The sequence below is a fragment of the Sphaerodactylus townsendi genome, linkage group LG17 (genome assembly GCF_021028975.2).
Source record: "Sphaerodactylus townsendi isolate TG3544 linkage group LG17, MPM_Stown_v2.3, whole genome shotgun sequence".
NCBI classification, from domain to species: domain Eukaryota; kingdom Metazoa; phylum Chordata; class Lepidosauria; order Squamata; family Sphaerodactylidae; genus Sphaerodactylus; species Sphaerodactylus townsendi.
In genome coordinates, this window is record NC_059441.1 from 13,503,151 (window position 1) to 13,522,974 (window position 19,824).

The following is a 19,824-nucleotide window of genomic DNA, read 5'->3' on the forward strand; positions in this document are numbered from 1 at the left end:
ACTAATCTTGTTGGGTTCGTAATCCCAAACAGGCCGCGGCAGGCGGATTAAAGCCGCCCCCCCTCCCGCGACATCCAGGGAGCCAAAATTCTCGTTTCCCATACGAGGGGAAAGCATTCCTTTCCTTACTCTTCTCTGGAAGCAGCTGTCAAGGGTGGGGCTGACGGCGCTCTCTGCGTCCCTGCCCCATGCATTTATTTTATTGGATTCACATCCCGCCCTTTCCCGACCGAAGTCGGCTTTAGGGCAACGCCGCCTCTAATAGGCCAGGCCCGCGAACCCTGCGGAGGTGGGTGGGGTAGAGAAGTCTGAGATGTCGTTCGCCAGAATGCGGAAAGAGGCTTGAGAAAGTTGCAGGTCATGTCTCCGGGTCGCTTTGAGAGAACGCACAACAGCAACAAAATTATCCAGTGGGCTCGAAACACCCTGTTGTGTCGCCCTTGAAATCGTGTGGGAGGGCAGTAATTTTGGAAAGCAGCCCTTTGTGTTTTCTCCTTTATTGTGCTGAGCTACGTGATGCCGGGGGGCGGGAAGAAGAAGAAGGAGAAGAAGAAGAGATGAAGAAGATGAAGATGATGAAGAAGAAGAAGAAGAGAAGAAGAAGATGATGATGAAGAAGAAGATGAGAAGAAGAAGAAGATGAGGAGAAGAAGGAGAGGAAGAAGAAGAGGAGGAGGAGGAGGAGGAAGAGAAGGAGGAGAAGGAGAAGGAATAGAAGAGGAGGAGGAGAAGAAAAAGAAGAAGAGAAGAAGAAGAGAAGAAGAAGAAGAAGAAGAAGAAGAAGAAGAAGAGAAGGAGACGAAGAAGAGGAGGAGGAGGAGGAATAGAAGAGGAGGAGGAGAAGAAAAAGAAGAGAAGAAGAAGAAGAGAAGAAGAAGAAGAGGAGGAGGAGAAGAAGAAGAAGAAGAAAAAGAAGAGAAGAAGAAGAGGAGGAGGAGAAGAAGAAGAAGAATTTGGATTTATAACCAAATTTATAATCAAAGGGGCTTACAATCTACTCTCCCTTCCCCCCCACTGAGGAGGAGTAGGAGTAGGAGTTTGGATTTATATCCCCCCTTTCTCTCCTGCAGGAGACTCAAAGGGGCTCACAATCTCCTTGCCTTTCCCCCCTCACAACAAACACCCTGTGAGGTGGGCGGGGCTGAGACAGCTTCGAGAAGCTGTGACTAGCCCAAGGTCACCCAGCTGGCATGTGTGGGAGTGCACAGGCTAACCTGAATTCCCCAGAGAAGCCTCCACAGCTCAGGTGGCAGAGCTGGGAATAAAACCCGGTTCTTCCAGATTAGATACACGAGCTCTTAACCTCCTACGCCACTGCTGCTCCAAAGGGCTGTTGCAGCCGCCGTACGACAACCCTGTAGGGTTTTCAAAGCAAGAAACGTTCAGAAGTGGTTGGTCGTTGGCTGCCTCGGTGGAGCGACCTGGGCTTCTGCGGTGGTCTCCCGGCCAAATACCAAACGGGGCTGACCTTTCTTCGCTTCTCGGAGCTAGCAAGATCGGGCTAGCCATCCACGTCAGGGCTACATGCTCCTTTTGCCTGGATTCAGCTACCCCCCCCCCCAAGCAGATGTGTCTTCCTGGCTGTGTTCAAGGGGGCGAAAGAAAGAAGGTGCCACCTTTGGGGCTGGAGGTGAGACCAAAGAGGTGATATGAGATCATGAAGAAGAAGAGGAAGAGGAGGAAGAAGAGGAGGAGGAGGAGGAGGAGGAGGAAGAAGAAGAAGAAGAAGAAGAAGAAGAAGAAGAAGAAGAACAACAACAACAACAACAACAACAACAACAACAACAACAACAACAACAACAACAACAACAACAACAACAACAACAACAACAACAACAACAACAACAACAACAACAACAACAACAACAACAACAACAACAACAACAGTTTGGATTTATATCCCCCCTTTCTCTCCTGTAAGGAGACTCAAAGGGAAAACAAAAGCAAGACATTGCTAGGCGTGGAAGAAGAAGAAAAGAAGAAGAGTTTGGATTTATATCCTTCCCTTTCTCACCTGTAAAGAGACTCAAAGGGGCTGACAATCTCCTTTCCCTCCCCCCCCCCAACAACAAACACCCTGAGAGGTGGGTGGGGCTGAGAGAGCTCCAAAGAACTGTGACTAGCCCAAGGTCAGCCAGCTGGCGTGTGTCGGAGTGCACCAGCTAATCTGGTTCCCCAGATAAGCCTCCACAGCTCACGTGGCAGAGCGGGGAATCAAACCCGGTTGTCCAGATTAGAGCGCACCTGCTCTTAACCACTACGCCACGCTGGCTCTCTGTGCCTCCTCCGTGGACTGCTGGAAATGACGCGTCCCGTTTGCAGTTCCAATTGAGGAATCTGCCTGGGCGCTCTGGGCTTCCGTCCTTCCCGCCCCCAAGTTTGTCTCCCCGTCATACTTCTCTTAACTATCATTCAGTGTCGCAACGGGTGACTGTGAGCCGTGCATCAGGGTGTCATAAGTTCACATTTGGAAACTGGTTTCAAAACCTGTTTTTTGAACCCTTCTCCCAATTGTCCGTGATGGGGCAGAGCCCAACGTCGCATCAGAAACCCACTGCACCCCCTCTGCATTTTTTGGAGGGGGGGGGGGGTTGCGTTAAGATTTGTCCGAACCTGAACTGTCATCCTGAAAACAAAACACAACCCCGCCAATGACAGGAGAAAGAAGGCCGGCATTGTGAACAAGCCGAGCTTCTGTTCTCAACGCAGACGGCTTCTGGTGTGGCCGTTTTTTTTTTAATTTTTGCATTTCCTGGATTCTTTTGTTCCATCTTGTTAACCGCATTCAAAAGGGGTGTTGCATTCAAAAGAGGTGTTGTGGGAAGTTGCTTTGCAGCGTTTTCACTCCTGTCGTCTTGGCGTGTGCCAATTATTTTTGTTTGCAAAACCCTGGGCCGCACAAAAATATTGTGGAAAAAATATCTTTGCTGGAGCAGGCGCTTTTTACAGCTGCTGGAAAACCCAAAATCTTTCTCAAGGGGCCCTGTGATGAAAAAGGCTGTAAAAACTTGCTAGGGAGCAGCAGTGGCGTAGTGGTTAAGAGCAGGTGCGCTCTAATCTGGAGAACCGGGTTTGATTCCCCGCTCCGCCATTTGAATTGTGGAGGCTTATCTAGTGGACCGGATTAGCCTGTGCACTCCAACGCATGCCAGCTGGGTGACCTTGGACTAGTCACAGCTTTCCGGAGCTCTCTCAGCCCCACCCACCTCACAGGGTGTTATGGGGGGGGAAGGGAAAGGAGATTGTAAGCCCCTTTGAGTCTCTTTACAGGAGAGAAAGGGAAGGATGTAAATCAAACTCTTCTTTTCTTCTTCTTCCTCCTAGCGTTGTCTTGCTTTTGTTTTCCCAAAGCAAAGGTGGGCCTTTGGCCCCTGACGTGAGCATCGTGTGTGCACGCATGAACGGCACCACTCAGTTAGAGCGCCGATCCATGATTTGACGCTGTGAGCTTGGAAAATGCCGGCGGCTGTTACAGATGCCCAGTTGCTTTCCTCTGCTTGCATACAGTGAGATGCAAATACTGTTGGGGTGGGGGACATCGTGACAAACGGAAAGCCTCTCTTCATAGGCCAGGGGTCTGCAACCTGCGGCTCTCCAGATGTTCATGGACTACAATTCCCATCAGCCCCTGCCAGCTCGGTCCAGCTTGCAGGCTGAGCTGGCAGAAACTGTCCATGGGAATTGTAGTCTGCTGAACATCCGTGAGCCGCAATTCGCAGACCTCTGTCGTAGGCCATGAACTCCAGACCTTTCACCATTTTGGCTGCCCTCCTCTGGACCCGTTCCAGCTTGCCAATATCCTTCTCGAATTGTGGGACCCAGAACTGTGCACAATATTCCAGGCGAGGTCTAACCAATGCAGAATAGAGAGGGACAATCACATCCCTCGAACTAGACACTATACCAGCCGCGGATTGCCTGCCCCCTCTGATGCCCCCGTGCCCTCTGTTGTGCCATCTCCGGCACTGCCAATGTAAGATCTTATCTGACCCCCCGTCCCGGCCTTGGCCGCCGTCAAATAATTTGTGCTCAACCAATGGCGGTTGTGTTAATGCTGCTGTGTTTTGAATATCACGTTTATGTTTTGTTTTATTTATTATGTATTGTAGCTATGCGCTGTTTTGTTGTACACTGCCCAGAGCCCTTGGCAGCGGTGGCGAACCTATGGCACTCCAGATGTTCATGGACTACAATTCCCATCAGCCCCTGCCAGCATAGCCAATTGGCCATGCTGGCAGGGGCTGATGGGAATTGTAGTCCATTAACATCTGGAGGGCCATAGGTTTGCCACCACAGCTTTAGGGGGTGGGCGGGTTATTAAATTGAACTACTACTACTACTACTACTACTACTACTACTACTACTACTACTACTACTACTACTACTACTACTAATAATAATAATAATAATAATAATAATAATAATAATAATCTTCAGCATCTATGGCACAAACCAGCTGAGGTCGTCCCAGTGTTAATCGGCTTGCTGGGCGCCATCCCAAAAACACTAGGGCAGCACTTGAAACATCTTCGAATTGACAAAATTAACATCGGTCAAATTCAGAAGGCAGCCCTTCTGGGATCCGCACGAATACTACGCCGATACATTACAGCTTCCTAGGCCTCTGGCAGCTGTGAAATCTACAATAATAATAATAATATACTCCTATTGATACAGCCCAAAATCACATTGACTTCCACCCCCTCGAGTCCCTTTTCCCATGGGAGAGGAAGGTGTCACGGATAAGCCTAGTTATCTACAAGGCGTGTGAAAGAGAGAGGAAAGATCAAGGAAAGAACGTCCCCTTACAACATGGTAACATAAAGCAGGCTGAGTACATATATTCTGTGGCAGGTACATTGACGGAATGTATTTCAATCACCAAGATACAATCAAGCTGGATCGGTTCATGAATCCCCCCCAATTAACTAGTTGCCATCCTTGACAATGGTCTCCCATCCAGATACTAACCGGGACTGATCCTGCTTAGATCTCGCTTCTGAGATCTGGTGAGATGGGGCCATCAGTGATGCTAAAAGACTACCAAAGATCTATTCCAGAGGTCTGCAACGTGCAGCTCTCCAGACGTTCATAGCCAACTTGCTGGGAGGGGCTTATGGGAATTGTAGTCCATGAACATCTGGAGAGCCGCAGGTTGCAGACCCCTGAATTATATTCCACCATGTGCCCTCTTTGTGGGACCAGACCCCTTGATTCCAGAGCCATCTTGGGGCTCTCAGAAGCCTTTGAAACTGTTATTCCTTTTTGGAACTGTGGTGTAGTGGTTAGGAGCAGGTGAACTCCAATCCGGAGAACCAGATTTGATTCCCTACTCCTCCGCATGATCGGTGGACGCTTATCTGGTGAACCAGATTTGTTTCCTTGCTCCTCCACATGAAGCCTGCTGGACGACCTTGGGTTAGTCATCGTTCTTCAGAAATCTCTCCGCCTCCACCTGCCTCACAAGGTGTCTGTTGTGGGGAGAGGAAGGGGGAAGGAGTTTGGAAGCCCCCTTGAGTCCCCTCACAGTAGAGAAAGGCGGGGTATGAAGCCAAACTCCTCTTCTTCAAGAGCGTGGTAGCCAATGATTTGGAAGACCTTTCCTGAGCAAATGAGATCACGGAACGTCAGAGCTTGGAACCGATTCCGGTTTAACCTCGACTGGCAGCAGAACGAACAGTGGAGGATACCTAAACATGCACGTTGGGCTTCACCTTTGAGAACTGCAGAGCTGAAGTTGCGGAAACCCGCTCACAAAATGGTGGCGGGCCTCTTGCTCTTAAAGCAGACCCAATACACATCTGTGTCTCTCTACACCGAGCCAGCATGTCTTTCTCGGTCTCTTTCACTCATCCCACCCCCCTCCGTGTTCTGCCACTTCCTTTACGCCGTGACTTGACCTTATCTCTCTGTTCCTCTTTCCCGGGTATTTTTAGACCCGCAAACCGTAGGGGCTAGACCGAGCTGTGTTTCTCTATGCTTCAGAGGACTCAGACGCTAAAGGAATGAATGTTGCTTTCCCCTTTCCCGGCTCTTGCTTTCTGTCTTTGTCGGCTGGTCGGGAGAGGTGACGGAAAACGGGTTGACGCGGCAGGTGGAGCGTGAACTAGCCAGGGGGAAGGTGGATTTGCCTGCCCCTTTCAAATCTACCTCTTTATTTTTTATAAACCTCTAGGGCCAAAGCAGGTGGGACTGTCAACTAAAGGCACACACAATCTAGGCCTTTTAACATCCACTAGTTCTTCAACGGTTTATCCCCCTTGACAGCCATAAAATTATAAAAGGCGTTGGATATCCGGCCTCCGTTTTCTCCTCCTCTTCCCTTCGTCTTTGCAACCCACGAGAAAAGGGATTTTGTAACGTCGAGTGGCGGCAACCATCTTGTTTTAGGATAGATTGTTGAAATGGATTTTTAAGTCTTGTTTTATTGTGTTTTTGTATGTTGTGTTTGCTGCCCTTCAGTAGGGTAGCAAGAGCTTGTTGGTTTAGGAGCAGCTAAACCAACCGGATATGATAGCTGCTGTTCGGGGAGGGGGGGAGGGCTGCTGTATCATGGATGATGTAATAGGGTCGAGCGGGCGATCGATCGCTTTTCAGAAATCGAATCGGGCGGCCGAGAGCGACTCTTAATGCCTTTAGAGGTTTAACGTCCGAGGCGGCTTTGCCTCTTGACGTCTGCCTTAAAATTGAGTCCTTTGCTCGAGCACAAAACAGCAAAAAAACCGAGAAACTTTACCAGCACGTGTGTAGGAGGGGTTGAAATAGACCCCCGGAATAAGCCGTAGTCATAAAAATCCTAGCCGCTTACAAGCTTCAGAAATCCTCGAACGGATTTGACAAAAGAAGGATTCTGGGCTAGAAGGAAGCGAACGCAGAGAAGTTACTACCGTGTTTCCCCGAATATAAGACAGTGTCTCATATTAATTTTTGCTCCCAATGATGCGTTATGTCTTATTTTCAGGGGATGTCTTATATTTCTGTATTCTGTTCGTCAAGCATGCTTCCAAACAAAAACTTTGCTACATCTTACTTTTGGGGATGCCTTATATTTCGCACATCAGCAAAACCTCTACTACGTCTTATTTTCCGGGGATGTCTTATATTCAGGGAAACAGGGTATGTTTGCCTGTTCACTGGGCGATATTACCCAAGTTGTCTTCTAATGACCCTGTTAATTAGAGCGCCCCTAAAACTAATCTCCGGTATCCTTTGTAGGATAATGAGATTTCCCCTTTGATCTCAGCCTTGTAAGGGTCTGAGTTTTCCACTTAGAGCCCAAAGAATCACTGGCGGTTTTGATATCTTATCGGCGGCTCCCTTCCGGGTTCCCGGAGACCAAAAGCACAACCCGATACCAGTTCCGCCCAGCAAAGATTCCGATCTGTCGATCTTCACAGGATGCCGATAAGATCACAGACCGAAATAGCTTTTCTTTCTCTCTGTGTGTGTCTCTCTCTTTCCCCCCTTTTGAGAACATCCAGGCCTTGCTGAGGAATTCTGCTGAGCTTGAAAGCTTGCATGCTGTTTTAGGTTCTGTTGGGAAGGACTTTTTGATGAAAAGGATTTTTATTGTTTGTTTTGGATCTGGCTTTGAATCGGAGCTCCCCGCCTGCAGCCTCGAACATCTCAGTGAAGACGGGGGTGTTTTTTTTGAAAGTCCGGAACGAGCCCCCCAAATTACACGGTTGGGATCCAAAGAACGTTGTGGCTGCAACTCCCTGCCTCAGTTTCCCCAGTACACATTCCTGCAATCGTACTGTTTTCTCCCTCCTCGCAATGGAAGCATCAGGCATTTCTCAGTCAGTGGGATATTTCATTGAGCCTTAAAATGTCAAACCATCAATGGCGTTAGAGAATCCCCCCATCAGTGTGAACTCTTTTAGCAAAGGCATAGTTCAGCCACCCGTGTGGTAATGTCACAGAGGCAGCGGTCAGAGCGTCATAAAGACTGGGGGAGTTGTAAACACGCTAACCCGACTTCCTACTTCCCTGTGAGGCTAGAGTTCCTCTCTAGCAAGTACGTTTCTCTCCTGCCCTTCCTTAGGGCATGCACAGCTCTCCCGCTCTCCGTTCGGTCCTCGCTGTGTGATAGATGTAGCCTACAGGAGAGGGATTGGCGCAAAGATACTACTCAGTCGGCAGAATGAGGATTCGAACCCGGCTCTCGTAATCACGCGCAGCTGCCTTGAACCGAGTCAGATCCTCGGCATTGTTGAGGCCTACTGTGACTGGCAGCATCTTTCGAAGGTTTCCAAACGAAGTCTTTCAGCATTGCCAAACGTCTGGCCCCTTTTCGGCTGGAGATGGCGGGAGTGGAACCCAGGACTTTCTTCATGGTAAGTAGGTGTTGACCCGTTGAACTGTGGCCCCACTCCTGGCCTCCCCCTGGCTTTCCGTTCTGCTTTCAGAGGCTTCCCAGATCTTCCTGGGAGAGAGCCAGCATGGTGTAGTGGTTCAGAACCTACGCACTCTAATCTGGAGAACCGGGTTTGATTCCCCGCTCTGCCACTTGAGCTGTGGAGGCTTATCTAGTGAACCACATTAGCTTGTGCACTCCAGCACATGCCAGCTGGGTGGCTTTGGGCTAGTCACAGTTCTTCAGAGCTCTCTCAGCCCCACCCATCTCACAGGGTGTTTGTTGTGGGGGGGGGGGGAGGGAGGGAAAGGAGATTGTAAGCCCCTTTGAGTCACCTTACAGGAGAGAAAGGTGGGATATAAATCCAAACTCTTCTTCTCTTCTTCCTTACGCACTGTTGTTGTGGAGAAATAGACACATTGATTAGTTTTTACTCTTGATATTAATTTGTTGAAGCTGAAGGTGGGAGAAAGAAAGAACAGGTATATTGTCACCTCCGAGCATCCTGGCCCCAGATAGTTATTGGGTGTGGGGCGGGGGGGGGGGGGGATTAGAGGCAATCTGCGAAAGAGTTTGCGTGGCGCAAGAATGTGGGTGCATTTGGGGGCACAGGCCGCGCACCTCGACAATAGAAGGGGTCGCGAGTGAGCTCCAAGCTCTCTTGCCAGATCAGCCGGCTTCTGTTTCTTCCAACCTCTTGAGAGCTAGAAACTTGCATGTTAAAAAAAAATATGGCTCGTTCCAGTGAGCCCAGTGGATCCTATAGTTCAGTTTTATGATGTTCAAGCTCTGAAGTGCCTGTTTGGCCCCTTCCGCGCATGCAGAACGATGCGCCTTCAGTCCACTTTCAACGCTTCTGCAACTGTGCGAAATAGCCGAATCTACTTGCAAACGGTTGTGAAAGTGGATCGAAGGCGCATTATTCTGTATGCACAGAAGGGGCCTGAGAACCTTCTTGGCTTTTTGCTCACAGTGTTTCTGCTTCCTCTTCGGTAGCGCACGCCGTCTTTCTCAGCTGCACGCCCCTTCCTTCCAGCCTCTTCCTCCTGGGACGGCCATATCTATCTGCCAGGGGCTCTTTGGCTCTGAGAGATCGGCTCGTCTGGGAGGGCTTTTCTGCACATTACGGGCCTTAGCTTTGCGATGCTGGCGTCGTTCCCCCCCCCCTCCCCACCGCCCGCTTGTCATTCCTGCACGGATGGTTGTGCATATTTATGGTTGCGTTTGTGCAATGAGCCCCCGGGGCTATGAGGCAGGCTGGTTTTTGTGCGGTACCAGTTTCATCGGCTGGGTTAAAAAAAATAACAGCTTCTCCAGGAGATGAGGGGGGGCTCAGGCGTGCATGCGCGCTGCCCCTGAGCTGTGGCAGCGACGGGGTCCCAGCTCGGTGGCAGAGCGTAGATGTTGCTTGGAGAAGATCCCAAGGAGCAGCAGTGGCGTAGGAGGTTAAGAGCTCTTGTATCTAATCTGGAGGAACCGGGTTTGATTCCCAGCTCTGCTGCCTGAGCTGTGGAGGCTTATCTGGGGAATTCAGATTAGCCTGTGCACTCCCACATACGCCAGCTGGGTGACCTTGGGCTAGTCACAGCTTCTCGGAGCTCTCTCAGCCCCACCTACCTCACAGGGTGTTTGTTGTGAGGGGGGAAGGGCAAGGAGATTGTGAGCCCCTTTGAGTCTCCTGCAGGAGAGAAAGGGGGGATATAAATCCAAACTCCTCCTCCTCCTCCTCCTCCTCCTCCTCCTCCTCCTCCTCCTCCTCCTCCTCCTCCTCCTTCTTCTTCTTCTTCTTCTTCTTCTTCTTCTTCTTCTTCTTCTTCTTCTTCTTCTTCTTCTTCTCCTTCTTCTTCTTCTTCTAATTAATAACAGGCATCAACAGACTTCCTGATAATATCATACTCCGGCAGCCCAACTACACAATCCTACCTACTCTGTTTCCCCGAATATAAGACATCCCTTGAAAATAAGACGTAGCAGAGGTTTTGCTGAAGTGCGAAATATAAGGCATCCCCCGAAAGTAAGACGTAGCAAAGTTTTTGTTTGGAAGCATGCCTGACGAACAGAACATAGAAAAACAAGACATCCCCTGAAAATAAGACATAGCACATCTTTGGGAGCAAAAATTAATACAAGACACTGTCTTATTTTCGGGGAAACACGGTACACTGCCAAAAAAGACCTAATTTAGTACATGCCTGTTTGGGACTCGGGAGCGCTGGGTCAGGGCTGAGTTAAAAATTGGTCTTGGGAGAGAGCCAGCAGCGTCCCCTGACATTTCCTCGACTCGGGGGCACTTGTTAGCGGTCCCTAATGCGCCCTAGCCACCTCTGCCTCCCCCCCTCCCACCACCCCTCCGTTGAACAAGAATGCCCTCGCTTAATGCCTTTTGCCAGTGATCTCATACATCCGGAGAGGTCAAGTCAACACGGACAAAGGCCGGATTGTTCCGAGACCCACGCAGTAGGGCCCGTATCTTGGCTGTGGGCTTGTCGAAACCCTACACGAGCTTGCCAGAAAGGGAATATCTTTCTCTCGGCTCTTTGGCGCTTCCTAGCTTGCTTCTCCCCGCCCGAGAAGAAGGAGAAGAAGGAGAGTTGGATTTATTTCCCTCCTTTCTCTCCTGTAAGGAGACTCGAAGGGGCTTACAAACTCCTTTCCTTCCCCCCTCACAACAAACACCCTGTGAGGTGGGTGGGGCTGAGAGAGCTCTGAAGAACTGTGACTAGCTCAAGGTCACCCAGCTGGCATGTGTTGGAGTGCACAAGCTAGTCTGGTTCCCCAGATAAGCCTCCACAGCTCAAGTGGCAGAGTGGGGAATCAACCCCGGTTCTCCGGATTAGAGTGTACCTGCTCTTAACCACTACGCCACGCCGGACGGGATAGCTTGCCTTCCCAAGGGAGGCTGGGACGGTGGTTTGGGCGCTACCAGGTTTATCGCACCGGGTGTACTTTGAACACTTAGCCGCAACTGTTCGTATAGGAAAATTCCAACTGGGTTTTTGCATTTTAGGGGACGTGATCGGATGACGAGGCCTGTCAGGCTCTGCTTTGCCCGTCCACAAATAATGCTCCCAGGAGGGACTTCTTTGTGAGCTTGTAATCATCTGGTGAATGCCCCAAATGCAAGGGGTTCTGTCAAATGGAGATTAGTTTGTTGGATACGGGCTTCTTCCAAGCATGGCATCAGACTGTGGTTTGCTGTTTTGTGAATGAGCCTGCAGCCCCCTCTCACCCCCACCCCCTCACCCCCACTCCCCTTGAAGCTGCAACCCAATTGCTGATTTCCTGACTTGAGGCGAACTGTAATTTGCTGTGATGTCAGCCGGGCAGATTCTGAACAGCAGTTTTGTTTTCATTCCTCCTCCTCCTCCTCCTCCTCCTCCTCTTCTTCTTCTTCTTCTTCTTCTTCTTCTTCTTCTTCTTCTTCTTCTTCTTCTTCTTCTTCTTCTTCTTCTTCTTCTTCTTCTTCATCATCAACATCTTCCTCTCTTCTTCTTCTTCTTCATCATCATCATCATCTTTTTCTCTTCATCTTCTTCTCCTCCTCCTCCTCCTCCTCCTCCTCTTCTTCTTCATCATCTTCATCTTTATCTTCATCATCATCATCATCATCTTCATCTTCTTCATCTTTTTCTCTTCATCTTCTTCTTCTCCTCCTCCTCTTCATCTTCTTCATCTTCTTCTTCTTTTCTTCTTCTTCTTCTTCATCATCTTCTCTTCTTCTTCATCTTCATCATCATCTTCTTCATCTTCTTCTTCATCATCATCATCTTCTTCATCTCCTCCTCCTCCTCCTCCTCCTCCTCCTCCTCCTTCTCATTCTTCTCCTCCTTCTCCTCCTCCTCTCCTCCTCCTCCTCCTCCTCCTCCTCCTCCTCCTCCTCCTCTTCTTCTTCTTCTTCTTCTTCTTCTTCATCTTCATCATCATCTTCTTCATCTTCTTCTTCATCATCATCATCTTCTTCATCTCCTCCTCCTCCTCCTTCTCATTCTTCTCCTCCTTCTCCTCCTCCTCCTCTCCTCCTCCTCCTCCTCCTCCTCCTCCTCTTCTTCTTCTTCTTCTTCTTCATCATCATCTTCTTCATCTTCTTCTTCATCATCATCATCTTCTTCATCTCCTCCTCCTCCTCCTCCTTCTCATTCTTCTCCTCCTTCTCCTCCTCCTCCTCTCCTCCTCCTCCTCCTCCTCCTCCTCCTCTTCTTCTTCTTCTTTTCTTCTTCTTCTTCTTCTTCATCATCTTCTCTTCTTCTTCATCTTCATCATCATCTTCTTCATCTTCTTCATCATCATCATCTTCTTCATCTCCTCCTCCTCCTCCTCCTCCTCCTTCTCCTCCTCCTCCTCCTCCTCCTCCTCCTCCTCCTCCTCCTCCTCCTCCTCCTCCTCCTCCTCCTCCTCCTCCTCCTCCTCTTCTTCTTCTTCTTCTTCTTCTTCTTCTTCTTCTTCTTCTTCTTCTTCTTCTTCTTCTTCTTCTTCTTCTTCTTTGGCAGTGCAAGAAGGCAGGCAGTGGCCAATTACCACTGAACATTTATTTCTGTGAAAACCCTACGAGTTTGCCGTACGCTGGGGCTGCCGCACCCCCGTGGCCCCTTTGACCACTCTGTTCAGCCCCGCCTGTGTGTTTAACCCGTCGACGGCCTTTCAGGCCCTTTAGACCCCCCTGCAAACCGGAGCTTTTACTGGCACGCAAAGGCTGCTGCGGTTGAGCAGATGGAAAGCATCTTCGGCCCATCTGTCAGCAGGGTGACAAGCTACGGGTGACCCTTCTGGACGCCTTCCCCCTCTCCCGGGCTGCCGCCCGCCTACGAGGAGGGTTACCTCTCCCGAGCAAACGCCGCCTCTGGGCTCTGGCGGAGATCGTGCCATCCACCTGTCAAAGCAGATGCCCTTGGCTGCCAGCTCCATTAATAGCAGATGCGGAGCTTTGGGAGGTTTCTCTCTCAGGATGGAAAGCTGGGGATGCTAAATATAGCCAGGCTGGGGGCGTGGGGGGGGGGGAGCAGACTGGGAAGGGGGGGGGGTGACTGTAAAGCAGGTGCGATACTCCGAGGCAGCCAGGAGAGGTCAAGCGAGTGGCAGAGCAGGAAGAGGATTAAGATAGCCAAGGTGGAGAATTGCAAGATGGTGGTGGAGGGGGAGAAACAGGTAGATGGGGAGGGAGGGGCGAAGAAGAAGAGGAGGAGGAGGAGGAGGAGGAGGATTATTTATGTCCTCCTTTATTTATATCCTCCCCTTTCTGTCCTATAGGAGACTCAAAAGGGCTTACAACAGTGGTGGCAAACCTATGGAACGGGTGCCAGAGGTGACACTCAAAGCCCTCTCTGTGGGCACGCGGAAACAGAGTCCCTCCCACACACATCTAGGCTGGCCTGGGCCGCTGGGCTCGATTATTAGCATTAAACCTAAGACCTAGTTTTGGGGAAGCAGTGTAGGTAACCCTGTTCAGTGCTGTTAAACCCCACTGATTTTCATGCGAAGAACTAAAGCGTGATCCTTTACCTGGGAGTAAGCTTGGGTGCTGGCAATGGGGCTTGCTTCTGAGTAAACCCTCCTAGGGTCGTGATCCACCCATTGGAAGAGTTGCACGGTTGCTTCAAAGCAAAGCCACCGACTACCACCAAGCTTACTCCCAAGTAACGCACGCCTCGGAGCCAACCGTTTTTTCTAAACGAAAACCTCAGTATTCAAGTTAAATTGCCGTGTTGGCACTTTGCGATAAATAAGTGGGTTTTGGGTTGCCATTTGGGCACTCGGTCTCGAAAAGATTCGCCATCACTGGCTTACAAACTCCTTTCCCTTCCCCCCCCTCACAACAAACACCCTGTGAGGTAGGTGGGGTTGAGAGAGCTCCAAGAAGCTGTGACTAGCCCAAGGTCACCCAGCTGGCATGTGTGGGAGTGCACAGGCTAATCTGAATTCCCCAGATAAGCCTCCGCAGCTCAGGCGGCAGAGCTGGGAATCAAACCCGGTTCCTCCAGATCAGAGTGCACCTGCTCTTAACCATTACGCCACTGCTGCTCCTTGCATGTCTGAGAGTCCCAGTTTGATTCAGAGTCTGGTGGAAACACTTGGTGGGCTATGTCTCTTCACACCAGTGGCTCTATATTTGTGGAGAGGTGGTATTGTAGAATCATAGAGTTGGAAGAGAGACCCCAAGGGCCATCAAGTCCAACCCTCTGCCATGCAGAAACACACAATCAAAGCACTCCTGACAGGTGTGATTCTGGCGTGTTACGTTGAGGAAGAGACCGGCGGAAACATGGAGCAGTTTTGAAGAAAGGTCCCGACGAGCGGATGGAAGCTCGGAAGAAGGTCCCGCTCCAAAAATATTGGCGAAATTCTGCTGTAACTGACGATCGCCTTCCGCCACGCTGCCTTGCCGGAGATAAAACACTCTTCCTTTGGACTTTCTTTTTCCCATTACTGTCGCCAGACATCAGCCATTCTTTCTGCGGGTGTCTGCATGGGGGAAAGGACTATTAAATTCTCATGATTTATTTATCTTATTGCCTTTCTTCCATCATGGAATCAACTGAGAGCTCCCGGGAGGCTTTGCATTCCAGGCACAGACTAGACCTAGGACTTGTTTTTAAAAGACTTGAGCGAGGAGGCTTGGATTGTGGGAATTCAGATGATGTATACCCTCGGACCACCTAGAGCCCACCTTTCATTTAGAGCAGTGGGCTCTCCAGATGTTCCTGGACTACAAATCCCATCAGCCCCTGCCAGCATGGCCAATTGGTTATGCTGGCAGGGGCTGATGGGAATTGTAGTCCATGAACATCTGGAGAGCCGCAGGTTGCAGAGCCCTGATTTAGAGAATTCAAGTTGGTGTACATTCTCCTGGCCTACAGAAAGATAAACAGATCATAGTACGGTTATTTACCTTCCACGTTTTTATCTTGCTAGTCTTCCTAGTGGCACGCGTGCTTTGTCCTTCCTTGGTTTCTTTTCACAACAACCCTACAAGGTAGATTTTGGACCCACCGGTAATTTCCGCGGATGGAAGGAAATTGCCATGGAGCGTGACTTGCTTGCTTTCCTTTCTCAGCGTAGCTCCAAAACAGCCTCCCCCAAATATAGGCCTCTTCCGCACAGGCAGAATAACGCACTATCAATCCACTTTCACCATTGTTTGCAAGTGGATTTGGCTCTTCCGCACAGTAAAATCCAGCTTCAAAGTGCATTGAAAATGGATTGAAAGTGCATTATTCTGCATGTGTAGAAGGGACCCAAGTCATCCCTTTCACGTCGCTGGGGTAAGCGGTGCGATGCCCCCCGTGATCTGGAAATCTGCGTAAAAAAATTTGGCCCTTCCTTCACACCAGAGAACAAGTCTGCATTTTTTTTCTTTTCTTTTCACTTAAAAAAAGAAACTGTGTGTATTGATGGCATTAAAAGATAAAATATGTTGGTATTATACGATACGTATATTTTATGCGTTTCTGAGTTTCAGAAGATTGGGGACCACTAGGAAGAACAACGGGGAGTTATCCATTCATTTCTTCTTTGCTTACGCCCCATCTTTCTACCCATTGTGGACCCAAGATGACTTTTGTGGTTCTCCTTCCCTTCCCTTTATCTTCACAACAACCTTGCGAGGTCATCCAGCAAGTTTCCATCTGGTGGATGGGATTTGTTTCCCCACTCCTCCATAGGAAGCCTGCTGGGTGAACTTGAGCCAGTCACAGTTCTCTCAGAACTCTCTCAGCTCCACCCCCTTATCTTATGGGAGAGGAAGGGAAAATAAATTTGTAAGTTGCCTCGTGGCTTTTTATAGGAAAGAAAGGCGGGGTATAAATCCAAACTCGTTGTCTTCTTCTTCGAATGCTATTTGCCTGGTTCCCGTAAACGCCGCTAGGCACCTCACGGCGAGATATTTCCCCCTCGCGCTGGACTCGTGCCCAATTTGCCTGGGCTCGCTGCCGCCACTGCTTCTCCTTTTCAATTTGCAGATAGAAATGGCAGGGCCGGCTCTTCCGAGACGCAGCTGTCCGGCACGGCTCGCCTTCGATAACAATCATTCTTTGAAAGCTTTCCCTCGTAATCAATGAAGCTCTAATGGAGCCTCGGCACTTCCCAAAGACGGCCATCCATCAGTTTCTCCGGATGCTGTAAAATTAAGCATATGTCAGGGGGCTGCACGGAAGCCGGCAGCCGCGGCTCTTGCACAAAAGAGGAACGTCGGGAAGGATTTTGCGTTTTTCTGATGGGCAGGCGTAGTGGCGGGGGGCGGACCCGCCAAGCGGGTGGTCTTTTGACCAGCTGGGTGAAACGGGTGGACGAAAAAGTCTGGGAGCAACAAAACCGGGTGGGTTTTTGTTTGTTGTGTGGCTGATGGTTGTCATCTCAGTGGGAGTGGCACGCCAAAGGTCCCAGGTTAGATTGCTGACATCTCCAGTTGGAAATTCCCCAGGCGGAAACTCTTGACGAAAGACCTTTCTTTGCCTGAAGTCCTGGAGAACTTCTGCCTGCCATACAGGGCTAGCTGTGCCTTCTGCACCACGGCCCGAGAGATCGGCTTTCCAATCTTTGGTCTTCTGCTCGTTCTTGTAATATCCACCCTGATGAAGAGATCTGGTGGGCTCGGAAGCTTGCTGAGTTATTTTGCACCAATTTGGTTGTTCCTGCGTAAGGCCCGACGTGGATTCCCCCCCCCTTGTTTCTGGACTAGATGTCGCAACGATGTGATTTGGTACAAAGTAGATTTGGCTGTCTCGCCTAAGCAGGTAACAAGAGATTTCGGTATGGATCCGTAGCAAATGGCGTCGGCGGTTCACACCAGCTGTTGCACCCGCAAGCGGTTCTCTCTTTGCGCGTTTGAGGTGATGGGTTTTTCTCTCTCTTTAATACAACATGCTTGCTCCAATTCTGTTTTTAAGACTTCTGTTTAGCTCTAAAATTCCTATCTCATTGTTTATCGAACTGTCAATGGCATTGACTCCCTCTGTGCAATCGACTTTGAGTCCAGATGGGAAAGGTGGATCATAAATAACGGGAAATAAATAAAACAAATCCCGCCAGCTGCCTCCCCCTCTCCAAAGCAAAACCATCTGCACCCCCAATGGGACCCAGTTCTTCCTTTTCTCTTTCCTCCAAATCCCTGGTTTAAACATCTCCAACACGTTCGACGTGGACTTATGGAAAGAAACGCGCGTTGACTCTATATAATTTGGGTTGCAAATTATACAGAGTTAACCCGGTTACGTGCCGGGTGATAAAGTTGCAAAGAGAAACAGGTTTTTTTAAATGTTTGGGGTTGCTTCCCTGTTGAATATCCTTGGCGAGTGAATTCCCCTGCATGTGTCTCGAACTTGTAAACGCGCAACAGAAAACAGGATGTTAATATTGCTAGTACCATCTTCTCAGCGCTTTTGTATCTGTGGAAAACAAGAGCCTGAGGATCTCTTCCATTACATACTCTCCTGTCCTTTATATTCTGAAATAAGGAAAAGGTGTTTGGCGCCAATACTACCTAGGACAGCTTTTTTTGTCTGATGATGAGAAACTGATTTTCTTATTATCTGATATGGATTCCTATGTTTCTTATAAGATGGCTCTCTTTGCCCTGGCGGCTAGGAAGCTACGAGCAAAGTATGTAAAGCGCTGTTTGAACTGATGTTCTAAAGTACTGGAGATTAACTTAGACGAGCTGAAGAAGCTGCAAAAACATCTGACGTATTTGATGGGGCATTTCAATTTAGAGATTGCGAACACTAATAATTTATATTTTAATGTAAAACTAAATTATTGTTTTAGTTTAAATTATTGTTTTAACTAAGTTACCGTTTTAACTGCATGTATTTCTGTATTGTTATAGCCAATGGCTCAAACAGTAAATACTTGACTATGACTATATTGCTGTGTCTCCCTTTCTCGTTCTAGGTCTCATGGTACCCAGTGACGTGTCCTTCTTGTGAGATCCAGTCCCCGGAGTCCCCCGAAAAAATGTCAGGAATCCAGGTAAGGACCAAAATTGTGGAGGAGACTGTGAAACAGGGGTGGGGGCCAGAAAACTGAGTCCCGTGTTTTGCATGGGGACTGTGGCTATGAAAATGAGATCCGCCCACTGTGACACGCTGCCCTTGCCTATCGGTGGCTTTGCACGCAGGAGGCTGAGGTTCGGCTACCGGCATCTCCATGAGACGCCCCTCCCTCTCCTGGCTTTGGGCCGGATTTTGAGGTTCTGGAGAGCCATTGCCAGACAGCGGAGACAATTCTGATGCTCTGTGAGTGTCGTGTGTTCCCCGAAAGGCGTTTTTCATGGAGGGAAACGAGTTTACTTGTTTTGCAAAACAGTTCGGAAGAACGGGAAAGAAGCCAACTGACTCCTTCCAACTCACACGTTTGGGTGTGTGTTGTGTTTATTTATGGGCTGTGGATGCGCGTGGTTGTTAGGCACCAGAAATGTTGCTTTCGGAAACAAACGCGCTTGCTCCAAACTTGACGCCGGGTCGCAATGCTGTCAACTTTGCATCAGAGAGGTGCCCTTGAGTAAGCTGGAGATACAAATTTGAGGCGGCTGGGTTCCGTCTTCAGGAAACAAGAAGGGGTGGGGAGAAAGATTGAAATGCTTCCCGAGAAGGTGAGCTCTAGGTGGCCCTGACGTCTTCACGGCACCCTGAGTCTGCCGTGAATCTGATGTTGCGTAGGTCTAATTTCGAGCGGGGGGCGTCCTGTTTCTTCTGCTCTCTGTACTGAAGGAGAGAGACTCAACTTCAGTTTTACTCCCTGACACACACACCTCCGGGCCTTCAATAAGTTGTTCCTTAGAATTCAGGTTGTTCCAGTTCTCCGAGCTCGACATCAGTTGCCAGCATCCCGTCAGCATGGCAGGGGATGATAGGAACTGTAGTCCATAACATCTGGAGGGCCGAGAGTTTGACACCTATGCTGTAGAGGCAGCATACAAATATTCCAGTTGAATAAAAATGAGGTCTGGTCTCCGTTGCAGTTCTGTCTTTGCGCCTTTTTGACCTGTTGGCAGAATTCTGTGCCTTCTTGACCTGTTCGCAGACCTGAATTCAGTGGTGGGATTCAGCCGGTTCTCACCGCTTCGGCAGAACCGGTTGTTAAAATGGTGCTTGCAAACAACCAGTTGACGTTTGAATCCCGTCACTGGAACTGGTTGTTAAATTATTTGAATCCCACCACTGCCCGAATTCCCTCTTTTTAAAAACATTTTTGATCGGAACTCCTCATTTTCAATGTATTTTTTTCTCCAAGCAATTCCATTGCCCTTTCAGACCCACCTGCCCCATTGTGAAAAGTGTAGGCAGAATTCTACCCAATCATTTCGCGAGGAACCAGGTAGCTCCCGCCTTCTGTTGTCCTAGCCAATGAAGGAGGACTCAGTGATGCTGAAGAGGGCCCAGCCCCGCCTCTCCCAGCCAGGTTTGGCAGCTGTCAAAGAAAGAGGCGACGTGTGTGTGTTGCCTCCGCAGATCCTTTCTCGCTGATGACACCAGTCC

General features: G+C 49.4%; 1 protein-coding gene across 2 annotated transcripts in view; it reads left to right on the forward strand.

Moving 5' to 3' along the window:
• The window catches only part of CSK (C-terminal Src kinase), a 65,108-nt gene that overhangs the window by 22,524 nt on the left and 22,760 nt on the right, over positions 1-19,824 (forward strand). For both annotated transcript variants that reach the window (XM_048481794.1, XM_048481793.1), the window contains exon 2: positions 18,239-18,316. In XM_048481794.1, the coding sequence (XP_048337751.1) occupies positions 18,302-18,316 (15 nt within the window). In that variant the 5' untranslated portion in view covers positions 18,239-18,301. The remainder of the gene's footprint in view (positions 1-18,238; positions 18,317-19,824) is intronic.